The sequence below is a fragment of the Pristis pectinata genome, chromosome 10 (genome assembly GCF_009764475.1).
Source record: "Pristis pectinata isolate sPriPec2 chromosome 10, sPriPec2.1.pri, whole genome shotgun sequence".
Taxonomy (NCBI): Eukaryota; Metazoa; Chordata; class Chondrichthyes; order Rhinopristiformes; family Pristidae; genus Pristis; species Pristis pectinata.
Genome location: NC_067414.1, coordinates 43,372,429 through 43,396,796, shown reverse-complemented (window position 1 = coordinate 43,396,796; position 24,368 = coordinate 43,372,429). Strand labels below are relative to the sequence as shown.

Here is a 24,368-nt window from a genome sequence, read left to right as displayed (position 1 = left end):
CATCAAATACTAAATAATTCATCCAAACACTTGCTGTTTATGAATATTTTGAAAAGGAGGGAGAGAAAAAACAGGGAACTACAGACTGTTTAACCTAACGTAAGTAATAGGTAGAGTACTAATTTGTTATAAAAGATACGGTAGCAGGACACTAAGAAAATAGCAATGGGATTAAACAAAGTCAACCTGGATTTATGAAAGGGAAGTTGTGCTTGCTAACCCCACTGCAGTTTTTTGAGGATGTACCTTATGGAATTGATAAAGGAGAACCAGTGGATGTGTATTTGTATTTTCATAAGGCCTTTAAAAAGTCTCAAATGTGCAGTAAGTGTGCAAAAATAGAGCAGGTGGGATTGGGGCTAATGAACTGTCAGAGGTTGAAGATTGGTTGACAAACTGATAACTGGATTAGATTAAATGGGGCTTTTCTGGGCTGGCAGATAGTGACTAGTGGGTTACCATAGGGATCAGTGCTTTGGCCTCAGTTATTCAAATAAACGTCAATAATTTGGATGAGGGAATTGAAAGTAGTTTTCCTAAGTTTGCCAGTAACAGAAAACTAGGTAGAAGTGTGACTTGTGAAGGGGATGCAAAGAGGCTTCAAGATAACTAAAAGAAATTGAGTGATGGGCAAATTCATGGCAGATGCAGTTTAAAGTGGATGAATGTGAAATTATGCACTTCAGCATAAAAAGCTGAAAGGCAGAGTATTATTTAATTAGTGTTAGATTGGGAAATATTGATATACAAAGGGTTCTGAGTGTTCTTGTACACTAGTCACTTAAATTAAACAGAAAGCAGCAAGAAGGCAAATGACAAGAAGCCTTCATTCCATGAGATCCTGAGTACAGGAGCAAGGATGTCTCATTGCAATTATACGGGGTCTTGATGAGACCATACCCAGAGTACTGTGTGCAGTTTTGGCCTCCTTATCTAATCAAATATACATTAGAGGGGATGAAGTTAAGGTTCACCAGATCTGGAATAGTAGGACTATTGTATAAGGAGAGATTAGGCTGACTAGTCCTGTATTCACTCGGGTTTAGAAGAATGAGGGGCTATCTCATTGAAGCATACAAAATTCTGACAAGGACTGACAGGCTAGATACAGAGAGGATGTTTCCCCTAGCTGGGATGTCTAGAAGCAGTGGTCACAGTTTCAAGTTGCACTAAGACATTTAGGACTGAGATGAGAAATTTCTTCACTCAGAAAACTATGAACCTTTGAAATTCTCTACCACATAAGGCCATGGATGCCAAGTCACCAAATATATTTAAGAAGGAGATAGATTTCTAGACATAAAAGGCATCATGTCTCTACTTAGAATTGGCCTGTGTTTCTACAACCAAGAGGCTTCTGAAGCTTGGCTCTTGCAAGATCCATATTTGACTAGCAGATCTCCTCACTGTGACATCAGGTGATTTCTCACTTGTTGTATATGAACTAGCCCTGCAAATCTACATCCCTTTGAGGATATAGGTCATTTATTTTCTTCTAGACCTAGCTACCTTCTACCTCAATACCTGAAATATCCTTCAGTATTGACTCCTCTCACAGCCAGTGATCTCAAGGCCTTCAATGGCTGTGGGTGAGCGCAGGTCATTTATAAAGTTCCATAAAAATTGCATCTAATCCATATTTGAATGCTAAAACTCCAGCTGTTTATTTCTGTGCCCACAAGCACATTCATGATAATTTGTGATATTCATCAATTAAATCAAAAATTACATGCTAAGTCCAGACTTTTCTTATTAGTATGTTTATGTGCCTCTTTTCACCTTTGAGCAAAATAACTCTTGATAATTTGAAATTATAAAACCAACCTTGGGAGAAGAATGAAAGGAATCTCCTACCTATGATATAATGGCTATGGTCAACTAACAAAAGACAAGATGCTGGAGGAACTCAGCGGGTCAGGTAGCATCTATGGAGGGAAATGGACAGTTGATGTTTTGGGTGGAGACCCTTCATATGGACTATGGACTCATCTGGACCCTTCATTCTGGCTATGGTCATATTCCTTGTTATGTAGAAGCATCAATTTGAAGTTTTTAATGCTCTGAATACAATTCAAAGCAATCAATTGACCCTCAATTTTTTTTGGTAAGCTGATAACTACTTTCAATATTCATCAATAACATAAAAGTCTCAGAAGATTTTAATGGTCATCTGCACTAAAATTTCAGTGTAATGCAAAACTTGTGCTGTACTATTGGAGGTTCAAGGTTTTGGCTGGGGTATTAAACTGATTCTGCCTGTCTTCAATGATGAATTTTAAAAAAACATGTTGCAGTTTGGAGAAGTATTCGATGGTTCCTCATGTCCTGCCAGAATTCCTGCTTTAAAAAGACACTATTGAAAGTAGATTATCTGATCATTGATTCATCTTCTATGTGTGCTTACTGTTGCACTTGCCTTAGAACAATAAAATAGCAATTGAAAAGCTATCAATTGATTATAAAGCAGTTTGCAACATCTAGAACATCTACAAAAAATAACGTCAAAAGGTCAAGAATTTTCAAGTGAATCTTTCTCACCATTAAAGTATGTACAGAAATCAGTTTTCTACATAGCATGCATATCAAGGTATAAATGGGGAACATTTCCAACCTTGCACAGTTGGCAGGAAGCCTCGTCCAACTCCCACACATCAACCTTTCTGAGAATGTAACTTGGACATTCCACCAGGTTTTGTGCTCAGCTTTCTAACTAAATAATTAGGAAGCTAAATGCAGACATTGCTCAGATTTCCTCAATGTATTTTCAATAACCAGAGCTCACTAGTGTGTAGACAAAAATACCATCATTATGATATCCTGTAATATGGAATATAGCTACAAGATAAAGCAGCTTTTCATGGCTGGATCTGTATCGGAGTGGTGCAATGTTGGTTAGGGAAGAGAAAATAGTGTCATCTTTTTATTCTTATTCAGTGAGGATTGCATGACAGTCTCTGGTGGACTCTGACAATCCATATGTGATCAGAAAATTCACTTTCTGTCGTGGTTTACACCTGGAGAATAATATAAAAGGGTTAATGTGCTTATTGAAATTGTACCACAGTTTTAACCATTTGAGTGTAAGAATTAGGTATTCTGTATTTGCAACATTTGACAAATTGGACAGTTAGAGATGCTTTTGGAAGAAAACCTTGTTAGGAGATGATGAAACAAGCAAATTCCATTTTGTTTCATCAGTAAAATGTCATAACAATTCTTATCAAATCTTTGTTTTTGTTCATTTCAATGAATTAAAATATTTAGGGAACAGCTATCATGACAATAATCATGTTTAAAATGATTATTACAGAGTTGCATTGCATGAACTTGAGACCATAATACAGAAAGAGAAGTTCCCTGATAGAATGCAACTTCCTGGAAAAATTGTCTGGACAGGGGATCTTTACTTGGGAAAAGAAAATGCTAAAGAGAGTTAATTAAGGTTTCTAAAATTAAGAAGAGGCTTGATCTCAGGAAGAAGTTTCCACATGTTAGGGAGTCCAAAAGTGGAGCTTTGGATGAATAAATCCATAAAATTCAGGAGCAATAAGTCCCATTCTTTGAGTGGATTATCACATTTGCAGGCAGAGGAGGATTTGAGTTGCCACTAATGCATTAAGTGGCTATAACACCCTTGTTGCACTGAGATCCTGTTTAGAATTGTCCATGGCCTTCAAGGCTGGTAAAACCCAGGAAAACAAGCCATCAGGTTTGAATAAGTTCTTTGCTTCAGGCTATATTTTTGATCCAGATTTTACTCCATTTGTCATCACTGGTGAAATTGACAAGGTAAGAGTAACAGGACCCGATAGGGTTTCTTGAAGCCATGCAGTTAGTTGGGGTTCAGAGAGGTAGCTATATGAGACTAGAGATTTGGTCAACCTCTCTGTGCCACAGCATCTTGCCAGGTCTGAGGAGGACATTGTTCAATGGTACCGGGAGCCACTGAGAAGGATGAAGTTTAAGGTTCCAGTGACTGCCTTTATAGCCAACTTTTGTGCTTGTCAATGAGTTTTGAATAGAAGCTCACCAAGTAAACTGGAACCAAAGTGTTCAGCAACAGAGTATGCAAAATCAATAGTCTGTAATACCCCTGTGCCAGCATTTAGGTTTTTAGATTATGACTATTTTCTTTTTATTTCAGAAGTATACTTTATTTATAACATATACAGCAAATAGAGTCGGTACATGGATTTCTACATTCGCTATACAATCAATTCAATATATTCTCTCACAACGTGTCAATGCCACTTATGTTTCCTCCTTAACCAATGCACCTGTGAAGAGTTTGAAAGGCTGTTACACAGTGTCCATTGGTAGCAGTACCCTAGGCTGTGGTCTGTCCCCACAAGGCCTTTGCGGTAGCTGCTCCTAGCTTCAGTGCATCCCTCAGCACATACTCCTGCACCTTGGAATGTGCCTGTCAGCAGCATTTGCTTGCAGACATCTCCTTACATTGGAAGACCAACAAGTTTTGAGCAGGCCAAAGTGCATCATTCTCCAACTTGATGATCTTCCAGCAGCAGTTAATGTTTGTCTCAGTATGTGTACCTGAGAACATCCTGTAGATGACAGAGTCCTCTTTTGGTCTTGGCCACAGATGGCCACAAAAATTTGGTGCATGTCAAGGGTCACTCCAAGGTATTCTCCTTCTGTAGAAGTTAGGACAAGTATTGTGTTCACCAGATAGGTTGCAAGGCAGAATTAGGTGACTTTGGATTTTGCTAGATTTAGCTACAAGCTTTATTTCTGGAAATATTCAGTAATAGAATATTTGAGAAAAAATATTTTTGAGGGTATTTAAATAGATATATAAGAAATTAAAAAGGTATTCAAAGTTAGGTGAAGGATAGAAGGAGATCTGTCTGCACAATAAAAACTCACATAAACCAAATGGATTGAATGACCTGTTACTGGACAGTAAATTGTATGTAATAATCAATCATTTTTGGAAAGAAACCAACTAATTTTAAGTCCAGACCTTTTATTAATTTACATGGTAAATAACTGTTATTTTGGATCTTGGCAAATACTGTATGTAGAAAAACTTAATTAGCAACCACAATCAGAGATTTCCCTTTAGCCTTCAAATGTAACTGTTTTACCCTGGAATAATTGAGTTGCTTCTTGATACTTTCTGTACCGATGTTTCATTCTTCCACTTATCACATTCCACTAATTATGAATATCTCGAATCTTGGCATGAATCCATACATTCGTCATCATTTTAATGCATTGTATTTGACATTGCCCAATTCCAACTTTGGTTAATTAACAATTATTCATCAACACACATACCCCACCCTCGTCCAAATATTCTTAATGCTCCAGGATCTACTTCCAAATATAATATTTGAAATTATCCTAACCTAATGGATGGCATCATTCATCAATACAGTCTGAAAATACATTCACAAACTTCTGAAAACGGATATATTCATTCAACCATTCTAAAGCAATATTTCCAGCATAAAGTGAAGCTCTCCAGATGACCTAATAATCAAAAACAGAGAAGAATATGGTATTACCTTACTAATCTACAGTTGGTTATGGTATGTGTGTGTGTGTATGCGTGTGTGTTTGTGTGAAGGCAACAGGGTCTTCGGTGATGCCCTACAGGATAAAATGACCTGGCAACATTAACTCTGTAGATTCAGTCAAATATGAAGACCAGCCACCTGGTTACCAGATGTCTCTTGGTTAGAAATCTGGAGGTCATGAGTTCAAATCCCACCATGGCAACTTGTGAAATTGAATTCAATAAATCTAATTATTTGTAGCCTAGCATGAAAGCTTTGGATTATTGTAAAATTTTGAACAATTCACTAATGTCCTTTAGGGAAGAAAACCTATATGTACTCAGCCCCCACACTGCAAGAATGACCCTAAATGTCTCCAAGCAATTAGGCACTGGCAATAAATATAGCTTTGTCAAAAAAGAATGTTGCTGACATATTAGTTTCTGTGTCACAGGCATGTGAGTTTGTGGCTTTCTCTGCCTCATATGCTTAGCATTACTCAAAATGGCTACTCAGGACACAACATGCTTGGAAACTGTGGTTAAAGTGTTTGCCAAACTACTTATGGTCCAAAAGCAATTTAAATTGGGATACTTCCCAGAATATAGATGGGGAACTCAATTAGTGAGCACATTTTTGGAACAGGAGCTTTGGGGAGGCCAGGTAGGACCAAACCGTTCACGTCACTTTATTAGTGACTTTGTTTGCCATCATCATACAATTCCTACTAAGGAACAGGACTCCACTATTAGCTGAAATCTCAAAAGGTAATGATGATACTCCAAAAGTAGACATCAGTCTTTTATTGCTGCCAGCACCCAAAATTTCATCCCGACCCCTGTGGTACCTGAGTATTATTATCTGCTACTGGACAGAGAGATATTGAACTATGCAGTTCGAAGTAGGGTCACCTTTTCTGGGCAGTCATGGCAAGCACTTTGGAAAGCAGTCTCAGGGATAAACAATCTACATTATCTTATTGGCATAATGTCTTGAGAAGTGATATCTAAAGCAGAAAAGGTTTCCAATGACAAAATCTGCTTCCACTCACTTTCTGGTGCATATGCAATGCTCCATAGATCTCCCTGAATTAACTCAGTGTAAAATCAGATTTCTATTTTCTCAACTGCAATTCATTCTACATCTCCATATACATTGCAGAAATGTTCACTTTTCATCCTTGTAACACTGTGTTTTCCCCCAACATTTTAAGTAACAACGTAGGGGTTGACATCTTTACTGTTATCTAGTCTAACATAAGCCCTTGACAGCATTCTCTTCCATTAAGTTAAACATTGTAAGATTTCTGTGTCATTATTTGATATTGGGCCTTGTGGTAGAATGTCTTATGTGTTAAGCAAGAGAATCTCTCGAAAAATGTGATTGGTACTTTGAACATCAGAAGTGTGACACAAGTGCACAAAGCAGGTCTTCCACATGTACTGTATGAGGCAAATATGCGCAAAGGTTACAGGCCATGTACAATCATGTCAAATAGTCTCCAGCGCCTATTTTTATGTCACTTGTATGATATATTACACATACAAGGCCAGCAAATAGTGCAGACCTTGTATATTGCAGCAGACCCGAACTACAGGACTGAGGCCTGCTTTGTTCTCCTGGAGGACCCTCAATGGATTTGATCCACCGCCAGGTAGGCTTTGCATCATTATTACCAATTGTCCCCAGCCCTCCAGTTGTGACTCAACCCTACCAATTATGTCTCCTCTATTATCAGCACCCCCATCCCCAGATTCTGATCAACAGCCAGAATGATTTTCACATTTGATCACAACCAAACCACCTGCACCCTGATCCTCTTCCGCATTCACAACCCATTTCCACCCATCTTGCTTTATAATTCCACCCCATCTTCAGCCATTCTTTCCCATCCACTACCTCCCCCACACTCCTCTTGGATCATCTCACTGCAATATTCAATACCTAGTGAAAGCAAATACTCTAACAATATTTAATAAGTATCCATTCAAGCATATACCCCTCGCTGCCTTGGTGAAGCAGCCAGCATAATCAAAGACCCCACCCACCTGGGTCATTCTCTCTTCTCTTCTCTCCCATCAGGCAGAAGAAATAGGAGCCTGAGGGCACATACCACCAGGCTCAAGGACAGCTTCCATCCCACTGTGATAAGACTATTGAACGGTTCCTTTATACGATGAGATGGACTTTTGACCTCACAATCTACCTTGTTTTGACCTTGCACCTTATTGTCTACTTGCAATGCACTTCCCTGTAGCTGTGACACTTGACTCTGTATTCTGTTATTGTTTTTACCCTGTACTACCTCAATGCACTGTGTAATGAATTGATCTGTATTAACAGTATGCAAGACAAGTTTTTCACTGTACCTCGGTACAAGTGACAATAATAAACAATACCAACACATGATTCTCCAAGGCATAGAAGGCTATGGACCAAGTGATGGTAAATGGAATTAGTGTAACTAGGTATTTGTTGGTCAGTGGCCTTTTACTGTGCTGTATGACTCTATGAGTATGATGACACCACCTATCAGCTCCTGCCATTATAAAGAATGAAAACTGTGGGGGGAAGACCTAGGTGCAAGTTTTCTCCTGCAAAAAATTATATGGCCATCCATGTAGACCCGTGGCTCTTAGATAACAGAACATCAGCCAGTACCTTACCCCCAACCAACACAACAACACTTTAACACGTTTTTTTTTATGCATAATGCGTTCTCGGCCACATTGTCTGCACACCAGGAGCTTTTGTCTGCTGTCTTATCCTATTTGGATATCTGAAGACATTTCTGAGAAGCAGTGAGTAATTAAAATTTAATTCTAGAAAAATAAGACACTGCAGATTTGAAATGATGAAGAGAGTATTATAAACTAAAATCAACAAGTATATAACACCAAATTCATAATTTTCAGACCGTTATTCTCGGGTGACCACGCAGTAAGCAATCACTGTGTTGCATTTAAAATATATGTTGTTAACTGATAGGAATGTGATTTAAACCACTCCTCTACTTACTCCCACAGAAATCATGTGAAAAATTCTGAGCTTGTGTACTGAACATCACCTGATGATGAACTTACATATTGTATTCCATAATAGAGCATGGCACGATCTTTCTACTTAAAGAAGCAAATGTGGAAAACAGTTGCACAATTCATATTAAGACGGGAATTATATTATTTTCTTACAATTAAGCAACATTAGCAAATCAGTTCAGTTCAATTGGCTTGATAAATTAATCTTGATTTTTTTATAAGGTGATTATCCTTGATATTATTGTTCAGATAAAGACTTTATTTGAGTTGGCTTATCATCTATTGACCCCTCAACTTTCCCCCGATTTCCCCCTTCCCCCCCAACCCCCATCACCAATAGCCTTATCTTTAACCAGAGCAAAGCACAAGGAGTCTGGAAATCAGAAATAAAAACAACAAATGCTGGAGATACTTAACAAGTCAGGTAGCATCTGTGGAGACAGAAACAGAGTAAATGTTTTGTGTTATCTTTCAGCAGAATCCAAAATCGGAACTCTGTCTCAATTAATGTAACTACTTTCACAATTGTTAGGTAGAATGCAAGAGGTTAACGCCGTCATTTTATAATCCATCTGTAGAAAGTTCCATGAAAAGATCATTTGTGATTACTACTGTTTCAAAGTCAGATCTAGTTATTCTACAATTCAGGAATATTTAGCAAAGATGTCCTTGCGAAATTTTGTTTCAAAATTTTAACTTACTTAAAAATACGTTTGCAGTTTTGCTACACACGGGACACATGGAACATTTTCTTTTGTTCTGGTCTGCTCTGCAGATAAAATAATTTGAAACAATCTCTACAGAAATAGTTACAGGATGCATCTTTAACTCTGATTTATAACATACTCTTTATTGAGAGCAGCTGTTAATTTGGAGTGACCTCACATAGTATTACAGCCATGCATGAGAATGGAAACTCAAATATTCATTGTGTCTCCTGAACATAAGATACATAGTTGAGCTGAGATATATTATGGTAAAGTTTAATTTGAGGTCAGTGCTGCTGTAGTTCTGCCATAGCCATCCTTTTAAGCATTGAGCATTATCCTTGTGTGTGTCACAGTGAGGTTAGGCAAGTCAGAAAATGTTACACATTGCCATTCTTATATAGCAAGGGTGTTCAAGAAATGTGTGTGTGTGTTCCAAGAAAAGCAAAGTGAATCCTCAACAAGGTATAAAATATGCAAAACTTGCTGCTCCAAAGTATAAATATGTAACTGCCTAAAATGAATAAATGAATGTCAGTTGCTTTCAATGTAAAGTAGCAACAATGCATTATGCATCTTTTTGCAAGTGAGAAACATTACGTATTTTCAAGCATTTGTCTCTGACATGGCTGAAATGCTCTTTCCCTCACTGCTCCTGAAGACGGTAGTTCTTATTGAGATATAATTTTAATTTCTTTGGTAACCATACAACAGCTTGCCAAATATCAATTTTAAGTCTTAACAATAAATTCTAGCAGTCTGTGTTACAATGCAAAAGCATTAGTGAATTTCTGCTGGGCCTATGGCCAGGGTTCCTGCTTCTACATAGTGTCAGAAGTACTATCCACTCCAGTGAATGTTATAAAGAGTGAACACACAAAGGAGCTGGAGGAACTCAGCAGGTCAGGTAGCATCTATGGAAGGAAATGAACAGTTGACATTTTGGGTCGAGATCTTTCATCAAGAATGTGTCTGGATGGATGCAAGATTTAATCTGGCAATGATATCTGCCAGTCGAATAACATGACAACACTTGCTGCATAGAATGGCATATGAATGATCATTTGGTAATGTACCATAGGCAATAAGCACTTCCAGAATATTATTCCAGCAAGACACTGAATATTCAGAGCACACATGGGTAAACCATCCCTAACAACTGCCGAATGATATTTCTGAGTGTATCTTTATTCCAATAAGTGAGAACATATTTGTTGTGAAAGAACACTGAAAACATGATAGATGTTTTAAGAAACTTTCCAAACTCGAATGTTGAATGCAGTTAAAGAATCCCAGATAGATCCCAGTCATAAGTAGCAATTGTCTTCTGTGCACAGACCCAGCTAAACTATTTAAACTTAAGAATCTTAGCTGCATCCTCAGTCTATGGACAACCTGTATCTATTATTCCTTATCTATTCTTAACTATTTAGGCTTTAGTAGTTATTCACTTCCCTGTCGATCAGACTTAAAAATGTCCAGTCAATTTCTGTTGAAATAACTAACATTTTTAAAATTCTTAGTAGTTCACAAGGGTAAACAAAAGATCCTTACAAGCAACCCTGGAGTCTTTGGAAACAACAGCAATAAATCTTGTACTGATATATATAGAGAGCAGCAAAGAAACACAATAATGCTCGTCTGTCTCAATAGAATCAACTAATCAGGCCAAAACTTCTGATGTCCCATAGGACCAATAATGCAGTCTAGTCTACTGTATTGTTACACTGTGGTTCCAGTGGTTCAATCCAATGATCCTGATGTCACAGATTGTAATACTGAAGCTTCAGTAATTTGTGGATTTCTGAAGGTTCAATCTGAAGGTTCTCGAATTGTGAACCGAGATTCAAATAGATACATGAGATTGTCAGATTCCTTTGTTCCTTGATTTAACAGCAGGACAAATGTTGATCCTGCATCAGATAAAGCACATTTCTGAATTCTAGAGAGGAAAGTGAGGGATTCTGATGAATGAAATAGCCTCTTTGTTTCTGCATCAGTAACCAGTTCAAAATGCTTACCAGATCTAACAAACATTCAACGACAGACAGCTAGCCATATTGTTAATGTCGTGGCCTGTATTCAGAAACAAATTAAGTCAAAGTTAGTTTGATGTCTGGCCATTTCTCTTTGAAATGCTAATGAATGTAGATTTACGGACTGGGCAAAGTAAACTCATAGATTATCACCAATGGCTGCCACAAAATCTTAAGAGAAAAATAGTTAACAGTGCTAGATTAGATATCTTTTTTAGTCACATGTACACCAAAACACACAGTGAAATGTATCTTTTTGCATAGACTGTTCTGGGGGCAGCCTGCAAGTGTCGCGACGCTTCTGGCACCAATTTAGCATGCCCACAACTTCCTAACCCATACATCTTTGGAATGTGGGAGAAAACCGGAGCACCCGGAGGTAACCCACGCAGACACGGGGAGAATGTACAAACTTTTTACAGACAATGGCTGGAATTGAACCCGGGTCACTGGTGCTGTAATAGTGTTATGCTAACCGCTACACTACTGTGAAATTATGCTCCTCATGGATATGCTCACCTACCAAGATCAACTTGGATGTATGCACACAATCAACTTTGACTCAGTCATTTCAACAAAACATTATCATTTTGAGGGAATGTACCAAATACTCAATATACACATAAGCAGGTTGAGGCATCCCACCAGAAGCAGGGCTTTGAAAGTATTCAGGCAGTTTTGGTAATGACATTCATGATTCTTTTTACCCTAAAAACATTGCCTCATTCACTCAAATTCTGTTGATTTGAAACACTGAACTATGTGAAATTAACCTAGGAATTAGGCATGAGACAATGTATCATGAGCTTCTATTCCATTCATGAATCTCCCAAATTATTCAGGCAATGTTTACATTTATGAACTCTTGGAGGAAATAATCCATTGTTGATTCAGAATCAGAGTCAGGTTTATTATCACTGACATATGTTGTGAAGTTTGTTGTTTTGTGGCAGCAGTACTGTGCAAGACCTAAAGAAATGAAAATTATTATAAGTTACAAAAATAAATAAGTTGTGCAAAAGAGGAATAATGAGGTAGTGTTTATGAGTTCTTGGACTGTTCAGAAATCTGATGGCAGAGGGGAAGAAGCTGTTCGTGAAACATTGAGTGTGGGTCTTCAGTCTCCTGTACCTCCTCCCCTATGGTAGTAATGTGAAGAGGGCATGTCCCGGGGTGGTGAGGGTCCTTAATGATGGATGCCATCTTCTTGAGGCACCACCTCTTGAAGATGTCCTCAATGGCCGGGAGGATTGTGTCCGTGATGGAGCTGGCTCAGTCTACAACTCTCTGCAGCCTCTTTTGATCCTGCACATTGGAGCCTCCATACTAGGCGATGAGGCAACCAGTCAGAATGTTCTCCACTGTACATCTATAGAAATTTGCAAGAGTCTTTGGTGACATACCAAATCTCCTCAAACTCCTAACAAGGTAGAGCCACTGGCGTGCCTTCTTCATGATTGCATCAATGTGTTGGGCCCAAGATAGATCCTCTGAGACGTTGACACCCAGGAACTTGAAGCTGCTCACCCTTTCCACCGCTGATCCCTCGATGAATACTGGTGTGTGTTCTCCTGACCTCCCCTTCCTGAAGTCCACAATCAGTTCCTTGGTCTTGCTGATGTTGAGTGCGAGGTTGTTGTTGAGACACCACTCAACCAGCCGATCTATCTCACTCCTGTAGGCCTCCTCATCACCATCTGAGATTCTGCCAACAACAATGATGTCATCAGCAAACTTATAGATGGCATTTGAGAGCTGTGCCTAGCCACATAGTCATGAGTGTAGAGGGCAGTGGGCTAAGTACGCATCCTTGAGGTGTGCCTGTGTTGATCGTCAGTGAAGAGATGTTACTACAAATCCACACTGACTGTGGTTTCCCGAGAAGGAAGTCAAGGATCCTTCATTGAAGTGGACAAGAGGGGGGCCTTATGTTAAACATCAGAAAAATAAATGTGCTTCAGGTTCAAGAACAGCTACTTCCCTTCAACCATTTGGTTCTTGAACTATCCGGCACAACCCTAATCATTTGAGTTTAGCAACACTATGACCACTTTGATCACTTTGCCCTAAAATGGATTTTGTTGTTTTTTGTTCTAATTGTGTTCTTTCTTGTTAAAATTGTGTTTAATTTATGTTTCTCTTAATGCAGCTTGTATGATACTATGTGCCTGTGATGCTGTTGCAAGTAAGCTTTTCATTGCACCTGTTCATAGATGTACAAATATCAATAAACTCAACTTTGACTAATGCATAACCACTCCCAATGCCAACCCTGCAAGAACCAAAGTCTATGACAGGACCCTGACCAACGGGAACACAGTAGCGTAGTGGTTAGCGCGACGCTCTTACAGCGCCAGCGATCGGGGTTTGATTCCCGTCGCTGTCTGTAAGGAGTTTGTACGTTCTCCCATGTCAGTGTGGGTTTTCTCCGGGTGCTCCGGTTTCCTCCCACATTCCAAAGACGTACAGGTAGACTAATATGGGTTTAAAATGGGTGGCGTGGACTCGTTGGGCCGTAAGGGCCTGTTACCACGCTGTAAATAAAAAAAATATCCTGGGAGCATCCTGTCAGAGAGCAGCAACTGATGGAAAATTCGAACACTGCCTCCAATCCGCCTTGGAGATGGGAGCCTGAGAGAAAAAAAAAGGCATCAAACTCAAGCTCATGGTGATCCCAATACTCTTGTTTGCTTGAGAGAGATGGACATCATACGACAAGCATTTAAAAGTACTGGAGTGGTACCACTATTACTTTCTCTGTTAAATCCTCCAAAACGCCTGAGTGGGTAAGCAAACCAATGTCAGGGTCCTCACCCTGTCCAACATTCCCAGTATTGAGGTGATGATCTTGCTCAACCACTTCTTGTTGGTGGGCCAAACATCCGTATTAGATTCCTGTAAAAAAGCACTCTGTTTCAAGCTCTGAGACGGCAAGCGATTTCTAGAACAGAAAAAAGCGCTTCAGAGGCATTCCTGAAATTTCTATGAATGAGCGTGACATCTTCACAGATTCATGGAATCCCTGACCCTCCCAATGACTGCTCAAACTGCTGATGAGGCACTAGGCATTTCAGGTCCCACTGACAGCACCACGTGAAGGCCAAGTGCAATCAGCGAGAGGAGTGCACAGCAAAACAAACAACCAACCCACCCACCCACCCAGTCCGTCGCACACCACCTGCACTACCTCTGGCAAGTTTCTGGGCCATGAGGCTGATTATGCACCTCAGAACCCACAGAACTACAGTGGAAGGAACTCATTCTCATCCCCAAGGGACTGCCTAAGAAGACAAACAACATCCACGTGAATCATTGCATACTGAAACTCTATTCTGTCCATAAATCTCACAAATTATTCAAATGGAAAAGAAAAATAGAGTCATACAGCACAGAAACAGACCCTGACCATGTCGACCATCAAGTACTCATCTATACTCATCCCATTTATTATCATTTGGTCCATAGCCTTTTATGCCTTGATGGTTCAAGTGCTTGAAGTTCAAGTACTTCTTAAATGTTGTGAGAGCCTCTGCTTCTCCTACCCTCTTAGGTAGTGGATTCCAAACTCTAACCACCATCTGAATGAATAAAATCTTTCTTATATCCCCTCTAAACCTCTTACTTCTTACTTTAAACCCATGCTTCTGGTTAGAGACACCTCTGCTACGGGGAAAAATTTACTACTGTCTACCCTATGTACACTCCTCTTGGTTTTGTGGACCTATATCAGGTTCCCTCCACCCCCACCCCCCACCTCTCAGCTTTCTCCACTCCAAGGAAAAAAAACCTAGCCAATCCAGTTTCTTCAGAAAGGGTATTCTAATATTCTATAGTGTAATGTTGTTTGTATGGTTGGTAATTTGATAATTTGGTAATTTTCTCATTTTACTGTCTCTGTGTGTAAATAAATTTTTCAACTAGTTTTACCTTGCAATATTTTCCATTTAAATAGAATTCCCCAACATTGTTTGTTTCTCAACATAAACCTTATCAGCAAGTCACATAAGAAGATATTTGGACAAGTGACAAGAGTTTGTTTGAGGAGGTAGGTTTTAAAGGACCATCAAAGGAGAAAGTGGTGGTTAGGCAGGGAAATTTTAGAAGAGGCTTTGAGAACTTTCAGTTTTAACACCCGAAGATACTGATGATAGAGCAGTTAAGTTTGGGAATGATGAAAAGGTCAGATTTACAAGTACTTGGGAACACTGGAGGGGTAAGAGGGCTGGAGGAGATTATAGAGATAGGGAAGATGAAACCATGAAAACAAGTATGAGAATTTTAAAATCAAATTTTCAAAGGCAAACAGATAGTTACTGTCTTTCAGAGTAGAGAGAAGAATAGGATTTGCATCTCTTAAAATCTGCAATAAGAGATTGAATAGGAAGGATGAAAGTGTACACATGTCCCCTTTTTGTAGAAATAAATCAGTGACTCTTCCATATTTCCATAAATGAAGCATGGTGTCATCTACTTTCAAATCCGCACTGGTTTAAAACCTATATTTAAAGTATGAATTAAATTATCATGTTTATTAATGTTTTGTGACTTTTGAAGCCTTATTCTTCAAATTGTCATTGTGGGACTCAGTTTTAGCATTCTTACCTCTGATTCAGAAAGTCTGGATTCATGTCCCAAAAAAGGCTTGAGCACAAACATTTAGGGCTGATTTTCCAGTGCTGCATTGTCTTCTGCTCTCCCAAGTAGATTTAAGAAATTCCATATGCCTTCTTCAAAGCATTGGAGCGATGTCCTCACTAATGCTTTCCTTCTAAAATATCACTAAAAATAACATTATCTGGTTATTCTTGCACTCCTATTTGTGGTCAGTACCTTGCAACACAATTTGGCTTCCATTTTTCTACATTGCAACTGCATTCATACTTCAACAGTGCTTTGAGATAAATAAATGTTTGTCTTTCCTTACAAGTTATTGACGAATAAGTTACACTAAAACATGAAAGAAGCAAGTTGCACAAGTTGAAAAAGAGCAAGATCACTGATAGCTGTTTTCACGGGAAAGTTGCAGAAGGCTCAAAACACAAATAAAAACTCATACCGAATGCAATAAAATGGAATTTGACATGCTCAGACACTAATAAACCAGTAGGACTAATTGTAAATATAATATAGCTCCCAAAATACTTATTAAAAATTGAATCTCATGCAAGAAAACACAATTTTACTTATTATGAAACATGAAACAATGATGCAGCTGAAAGAATAATAAAGTTAGTAATAACACCAGATTTTAAGTAAAATGAAATCTGTCCTCCACATCCAGACCTTTCAACCTATCCTTCTGGAAATGTGTAGCTGATTCACAAAACAATACGAGGGTCCAGTGTGAGGAGGTTTCCCTTGTACATTTTAAGATTGCCACCTTATAATTCTGAAAGTGGCATTTATCCTAGTGCGACTTTTGGCCTGAAATCAATCTGATATTCAAGTAAAATTGACATTAGGTTTTAGGCTGCCGTTTTCATTTGTATAAACATGTTTGATTACACATGACTGTTTCTATTCTGAATAAATTTGGGAGGGGGGATAGTACATCTATGTGAAATTTACATTAAATAGCAAAATATAATTATACACTAATTATTTTTTATTTCTGCTGATGCAATTCTCATTTGTTATAAACATCAATCAAAATACATGCAGTAGAGCTTCCCATGATATTTTGACATTGTTCTTTTGTCATAATTTAATCAAATTAACTCGCAAGATTGTGTAAACATAAACCATTTCCATTTCGTATCAAATATCCCTCACTTCTTTGCCACATATATATTCATTTCGCAGTGATTAGTAAACAACAGTGCTGCACTATTTTTCGACGCCTTGTTTTGACGTGGTTTGTTGGACCAAATATTGATTAGATCATTTCTCCAGAGAGAAATCTGGTGGCAGCTACCAACCATAGAAGCCTTTTCTGCCTTCGCCTGGCGGTCGATGATCTTACCCCACTTTAACCCTTTACGGGCGAACTCAAAGCGGTGAGGGGGAGAGCCGGGAAGGGTGGGAGCAAAACCTCGGGCTGCTGTTTCTCACTGTGTGCAAAAACGCTTACAGTTAAAATCTTTCACACTCCGAGCCATGTGTCCCAATCCAATCAATGTCACTTCAATATACACAAAGCCGTATTTTGTTCAGCTCCCTTTGTGCTGGTCCTGGGTGTGATCAGAGCCCGGCTTTTAGGTTTTATCCACTTCGTTCCTTCTCTTTGGGTCATCCTTGGGTTGAAGGAAGTTGCCATGGCAACCAGCAGTTCTTTTCCTATGGAATCAGGCAAAGAGCTTGGATTCACATTAGCCCAGACTCCGTCGTGTGTATATGTGTGTGGGGAGGAGGAGGGGTGTGGGGAGGAGGGGGGGGGGGGGATGCGGAGGGATGGGGAGCGATGAGCAAACGGGACTGAAATGCCCATAGGTATAGGTACCTCGTCGGTCCAAGACACATCACCTACATCAGGGAGTTACCTCCTCTCACAGAGCGCCAGGACTCTGTGCAGAATGTATTTACAGCCCAACGGTGGGGGAACAGGAGGAAATCAATCAATAATTTATCCACGCGTCAATGCGAAGTCATTTGTTTAAGCTACGAAATGTGTGGCGAGTCTCTCCGGACACCACAGACAGACGACCAGAAAAGCAGACTCCGGCACTGTAGCGATGGCAGATCCAATTGTAGCCCAACGCCACTGGTGGAGAAACACATTTAACAAATCACTTCACGTACTCCTTCTTCATCGGCTGGAATCCAAAGTTGAACCTTTCTCTCTCTTTGTAGAAGTAAATGGGAGGAAAAGAGAGAGAGAAAAGGGATAGAAAAAATGCATATCCTTCTCATTTTAGAGTCCACACAAGAGATGCAGTCAGACAATTGTAACATAGTAACGAAGTGTGTTTCCCTATCAGCAGAATGGTGAGCAAAAAACACATTCAGGGGAGAGACGCCATTTGATAAACATATTTTCGTTGGCGACGGCTATTTTGTTGCCTATTAGACGCAGGAATGGTAATCCAAATGTTTAAACAAGTTTCTTGATGAGGCGAATAGAAATGCTTTCTGTCCCTGTGTGTATTTCTTCCGGGCATTTTGTTTCTTTGCACTATGATCAGTAAACTAGATCACAAATCGCCAGCATCAGAAATTACCATCCTTGATTGAAACCCAATTAGCTGTGTGAAGCCATTTAATCCAAGACAGGGAAAGCACTTTAAACCTGTTTAACATATCACTATTGTATATATATGCATATATGTATTTGCATCTCATACCAAATCTAGTGCAACCCAATGTAACCAGTAAGAATTCCCAGATTTTCCCCTGCACCTTTTCAGCGATATATTTGGCGAGAAAATATTCTTGATTGTTTGCTACAATTGTAAGCCCCTCCCTCGTAGCCTGCGATTGGCGGAGCGCTGGATTCGAAAGGCTGTGATTGGAGGTGGCTGGATTCGGTTGGCGTCATTGCTAAGTAGCCCATTCATCTATGCATTTGGGCGTTGGACTCTGCATGTTATTAGCGCTCAGGGAGATTTCTCCATTTTCCCCCCTTGTCGAAAAGCAAAAGCTACAAATCTACTATCTTTTTATTACCATTGCAACGTGGCCTTTTTCGCCCTTTTTTTTCGTGCTGCTCTGCATAAGGTTTGATTGCAGAGAACTTAAAAGTTTTTTTTGTAGGGGTGTGATCCGGCTTTTTTTCCCCCTCCACTCCTCCTTCTGTCTGTCCGTCCCCGTGTGTGTGTGTGTAGCATTGAAAAGCCAGGCGTCTTTGTTCGCTTTCTTTCTTTCGCTGGCTGGGAGTTTCTTTGTTGTACAAGCATGGGAGCCCAATTCTCCAAGAACGCTGCAAATCGCGAAACTGTGGCTGAAAAAGCCGGGGAAGCTGCTGCCGGATCGCCTTCTAAAACCAACGGACAGGTTTGTATTCATTTTGTAACAGATTTAGATTTTCCTTGGATTTTTTTGATGTACTGGGTTCATTGCAATGCTCTTTTTCCCCCCTCGTAACTTCGTTGTAGTAGAAATGTGGATAATCATCGCAAAAGGAGTAGCTGCGATATTTGGTGCTCAATCGAACCCTTTTACCGTACTATTTTTATCGTTTGGTAATATTGTTGAACGAAGTGGTTGACGAAGAGACGATTCCACCCCGGCTGTATGAGAAACGGTTAACACCAGATTAATGTCTTAATCGCGGAAAATATTTTTAAATGCAGAATGGGGCTAAAGTATCTGGCCTCGCGTGGTGAGGGTTGATAGGATGAAGTGTTGCTTCGACGTGGGCTTTGCTGATAGAATCCTTCACAATTGGTTATGTTCGGAACAATTTTGCTACATTAAGTGGGGGGCTATTGAAGGGGTTGGTTATAGTTAGAATGAATCTCGCCTGGCTGGTGGTACTGGCATTGTATTTTCAATACGAAGTTGATGGACTTGGCAGTGAAATTTGTGAAACGCCTTTCGAGTAGGGTTTAAAAAGCGCGTTGCCCCGTAACCAGCACTAGCAGGCTGCTGGTGTGGTTCTATCACCGAGCTGCTTTGTGACAGTGGCATCACACCGAACCCATCGTAACTATGTGAGGAACAGCGACTCGAATCGGAGCCGTTGGCTCCAATAACTTGAGTTCGGTTTCGGTATTTTCCCCCCTACATTGGTTGTATGTGTGAGTGAGCAGGTCCTGGTTGGCGCGTCACGGTGGCTGCTGATCCAGGCTGGACTTAGACCGCCTGCTATCGGCGCCTGCAGCAGCGAGTGGCTCCGGGCTCCGAACACCGTGGTCAGGGGCGCCTCCTAGCGGCAACCCGAGCCGGCTCTCTGAGCTCCTCCTCTTAAACACCCCCCCCCCAACCGCAAACATGGGCAGATGGCATCGCTGCACGTTAGCACCTAATGGAACACTTGGACAAAAGTCCCCCCACCCCCTCCTCAGGTCGCTTCTTTCCAGTTGCAAAAGGGTGCTGCTTTGTCCAGGAGGGGGCATGATCGAGCATTAAAATGCAAAATGTTAAATATCGCCCATAACCATGCCTTGTGTTTGAATGGGCGTGTAAAATCGTTTGCTTACCTTTAATGCAGAAATGAACTAACTTAAAGCGGGTGGGAGAGGGGGACGTTCTATTTCTGTGATACGCTAGACCCTGGTTTCTGTGCTTTCAAAAAGATGGGGGTTTATTGTTTGTAGCCGATGGGGAATAGAGGCATTGAGCCTGCTCCCAGGTGTGTTGTGTCCATGACCTTGCAGCCGCCTCTACGCCGTGCCTTTTCCCATCCCGCCTTTCTTTCAGCCTAGGCTGCAGAAACAAAGCCCCAACACGTCCCACCCCCACCACCCCCCTCTCCCTCTCCCCTTTTCTCCTCCTCAGTACAATACGTAAGCAGTGCCGGGCCATTTTGTGTGCATGTCGCCTCTTATCTCCTGGGTGTTTCAATAACCCACCATTTTGTTGTTGTCTGTCTCTCTTTCTCTCTCTCTCTCCCCCCCCCCCCCCCCCCTCCGCTTTCTGCGATCTGCAGGAGAACGGCCATGTGAAGGTGAACGGAGACGCCTCCCCGGCGGCCACCGCCGCCGCCTCCTCCGCCTCCGAGGAGCCCATCGAGAAGGAGGAGGTGCAGGCCAATGGAGCCACCCCGGCCGAGGAGAACAAGGGGCAGCAGCCGCAGGAGGAGGGGGCAGAGGCGGCGGCTGGAGAGGCGGCCGGCGGCGGCGGCAGCAGCAGCACCACCCCGGCCGCCAAGCCCCAGGAGATGAGCGGGGAGGGGGCGGCGGCGGCCGAGGGCGGCGGCAGCACCACCACCACCCCGGCGGAGGGCGAGGCGCCGGGTAAAGCCGAGGAAGGGGCGGCGGCGGCGGCCGCCAGCCCGACCAACAGCGAAACCCCGAAGAAGAAGAAGAAGCGCTTCTCGTTCAAGAAGTCCTTCAAGCTGAGTGGCTTCTCGTTTAAGAAAGCCAAGAAGGAAGCCGGCGAGAGCGGCGAAGGTGAGGCGGCGGCTGCTGCTGCTACAGCCGCAGCCCCGGCCGAAGCCGACAAAGAGCAAGGTGCGGCCGCGGAAGCCGGCAACGCCGAGGAGAGCAAGTCCGCCCCGGCTGCTGATGCCGCCGCCGCCTCCACTCCCGCGGCGCCAGCCGAAGCCAAGAAAGAGGAGAGCGCTTCCTCGCCAGAGGCTCAACCCGAGGAGAAGGCTCCCGAAAGGGTGGACCTACAGGAAGTCAAAGCTCCGGAGGAGCCCAAGGCCAGCGAAGAGAAACCTACGGCAGAGGCAGCCTCGTCTAACCCAGCCCCCACTGCTGAAGCATCTACAGGCGAGCAAGAAGCAGCAGCAGCGGCGGCGGCGGCACCACCAGCAGCAGTAGCAGCCCCAGAGCCAGCAGCACCAGAGCCAGCTGTGCCACAGGAGGCACCATCCGAGTCCAGTCCAGCACCAGCTACCGAGTCGGCAGAGCAAAACCAATAAGAGCCCAAAACTGGAGTGATAATCAAATGGACCTTTTTTCCATGTTTGTTTGTTGGAGTGGTGCCAGGTACTGGTTTGGAGAACTGTCTGACCAGGGATTTTAAAGGCTTTTGTTTTAATTTTTAAAAATCCCAGCGCATTCATTCTGTTACCACCATTCCAACAGGCAGAGATGAGCCCCAAACCTCGCTCTGCCAATTTTTTTTTGCATCAGTATTACTGTTTTTGCATATTTTGCATTTTATACAAGTTTAATTTTTTTTGGTCAATATATGGACACGTCCAATGGTGTGGATAATCTGGGTGGGTAAATCCTGGGTGAAATGTAAATGAAGTAATATTAAAACCACAATGCAGCGGTGTAGTTGCCAAGCAAATGTGCCACAAACTAATGATGTAAAGGATTAGTCTTTTAAACAAAAATCACATCTTATGAAAGTTATACCATACAGTTTACAACACTAAATCTAATACAAGAAAACAAGGAAATCGGTATCAAAATCAATAGTTTTAGTAATACATTTAAATCATAGAAACTTTTCACTTATCTCATTTTTAGCTGTACAAGTCAACGTGATAAGTAGAAGAAGAAAAGTTGTATAGGCGTTATTGTTTATTGCTGGTTCATGACCTTAAAAGTGTAATTATGTATTACAGCAGGGTGTTTTTAACTGTGATTATGTATAAATGAAAACTTAATATCAAGAAGCACATGAAGTTTGCAACTCTTCACCCTGCCCATTTTGTAAAATTGCAGTCATCTTGGAAGATCTTTTAAAAACAATTTTAAATGAAAAGCTGTGATAAGTGGAATGGTTGCTGTTTATATACTGTTGTATGTTTGGTTACAGCAGTCAATGCTTTTTTTTCAGTCGTCTTTGACAATTGGGAAAACTCTTCAGATGCAATGCGTTTTGTGTAGCATCTTGTCTATCATGGTTTTTTGTAAATACTGGAGAAGCTTTGACCAATTTGACTTAGAAATGGAATGTAACTTTGCTTACAAAATTGCTATTAAACTTCTCTGCTTAAGGTGTTCTAATTTTCCGTGAGCACACTAAAAGCAAAAATAAATGTGAATAAAGTTTCAACTTTGGTGTTTTGTTTTTAAGTTCTGTTCATTTTGCAGTTTGGAGGCCATGGTTCATGGCCATACTTAAATGGTAGGCTGGTTCATCAGTCTGCTGTGTCACAGCTGATGTGCTGAGGAGGAAGGTGCTAACAGAAGGTAGAAAAGATGAATCGGATGTGGGATGTTTAAGTGTTTTACTTCATTTGCTTGAAGTCTATAAATCACCATTATACACATTCTACAGTTTTCTGTCCACCTTATTTTGATGCACTGTGCACCCAAAGGAGTTGTTTATAATTCCTTAACTCTTGCTGCTTGTGTGTTTAAGTTTTCTAGCATGCTGGAAATCTGATCCAAACATTGATAGGAAGCCAGTAAGTATCTGAAAGATCTAATCAGTGGCTAAAATTCAATTCCATTGTGTTGAATATTTACCTTCCCCTCCAGCAACAAGGTTTTTCATTTATCAGGTGAATGGTGATAATTAAATTTTTTTGACATGCAGAAATTGTACAGTTATTTGAATTTTAGTACACAAATCCTTTGGAAAGCAATTCTATGAAGCATAATACTGAACAAGAGCTAAATTTAGTCAATTCGAGGCAAATTCTAGAGTAGGAATTTGTTCTTCTGGGACTTGTGCTTTTCCAGAGTAAATTATGCTTGATCTATGAATCACAGAATGGATGTGGGTGGACAATTTGTAAATTCCAGTGTGGATGGCTTTAAAGTTTATTTAGCTAATGTCCTTAATATTTAGAAATTAAACCAAGATAATGGTATCACTGAATTTATTTTGGAATTAACACATTTTGTTTGTATTTATTGCAAAACTGAGGATGAATGGACCTTTCAGCTGCTGCGGCAGTAACAATGGTGGTACCATGTTTTTGTTTCTTATTGTCCCCTTCATATAGTTGTTTCTATTTTAATTGACATAAATTGGTAACATTGACGACCAAAAATAAGTTTTTCTTTGTCAGTCTTCATTGTTGCAGATTGTCATGTACACTGAAATTTCTAAACCACTTTAGACCCTTGTTTTATGGAAGGAAGAAAGGGGGAGGGGTGTTTGGATGTGGTTTCATGAACTGAGGCAGGCTTCCCACCCCTGCCCCCCAATTCCTCTTCCCTGCTGGGAGGTATCTAACTTTGTAGTTACCCGTATAACCAAATAAACATTTGTAGAGAGGCTTGTCATGTTACAGTAGAACTGAGATTTTTTTCTTGCTTTTTATCACCTCCCACTTTGCAAATAGTTCTGGGGTAACTGGGATTAAGAATGATTTTTGTTTTTGGGAAGCTGTTCATTGGGAAATCTCAACTGAAGTAGGTTAGCCTCAAATGAAAAATATTTTCAGTGGCAATTGGTGGTTGGGGTGGTTTTGCCATCTGCACTACAATTTAAAAGCTAAATCCCAGAATTGATCACTTCAGGTGAATGTAAATATTTGTGGATTTAATCCCCTCTGCTGTTTTGTGGTTTACTTACTTGTGTTGTGCTCAAAATATGTAATTCTAACTTCTTTGC

General features: G+C 40.7%; 1 protein-coding gene across 1 annotated transcript; it reads left to right on the top strand.

The window, feature by feature from the left end:
* The first annotated feature begins 18,791 nt into the window (after positions 1 to 18,791).
* Positions 18,792 to 22,856, top strand: LOC127575356 (myristoylated alanine-rich C-kinase substrate-like). Its single transcript, XM_052025170.1, has 2 exons — positions 18,792 to 19,229; positions 20,827 to 22,856. The coding sequence occupies exons 1-2, from the start codon at positions 19,131 to 19,133 to the stop codon at positions 21,763 to 21,765; spliced, it is 1,038 nt and encodes a 345-aa protein (XP_051881130.1). The 5' UTR covers positions 18,792 to 19,130; the 3' UTR covers positions 21,766 to 22,856.
* Positions 22,857 to 24,368: the final 1,512 nt, after the last annotated feature.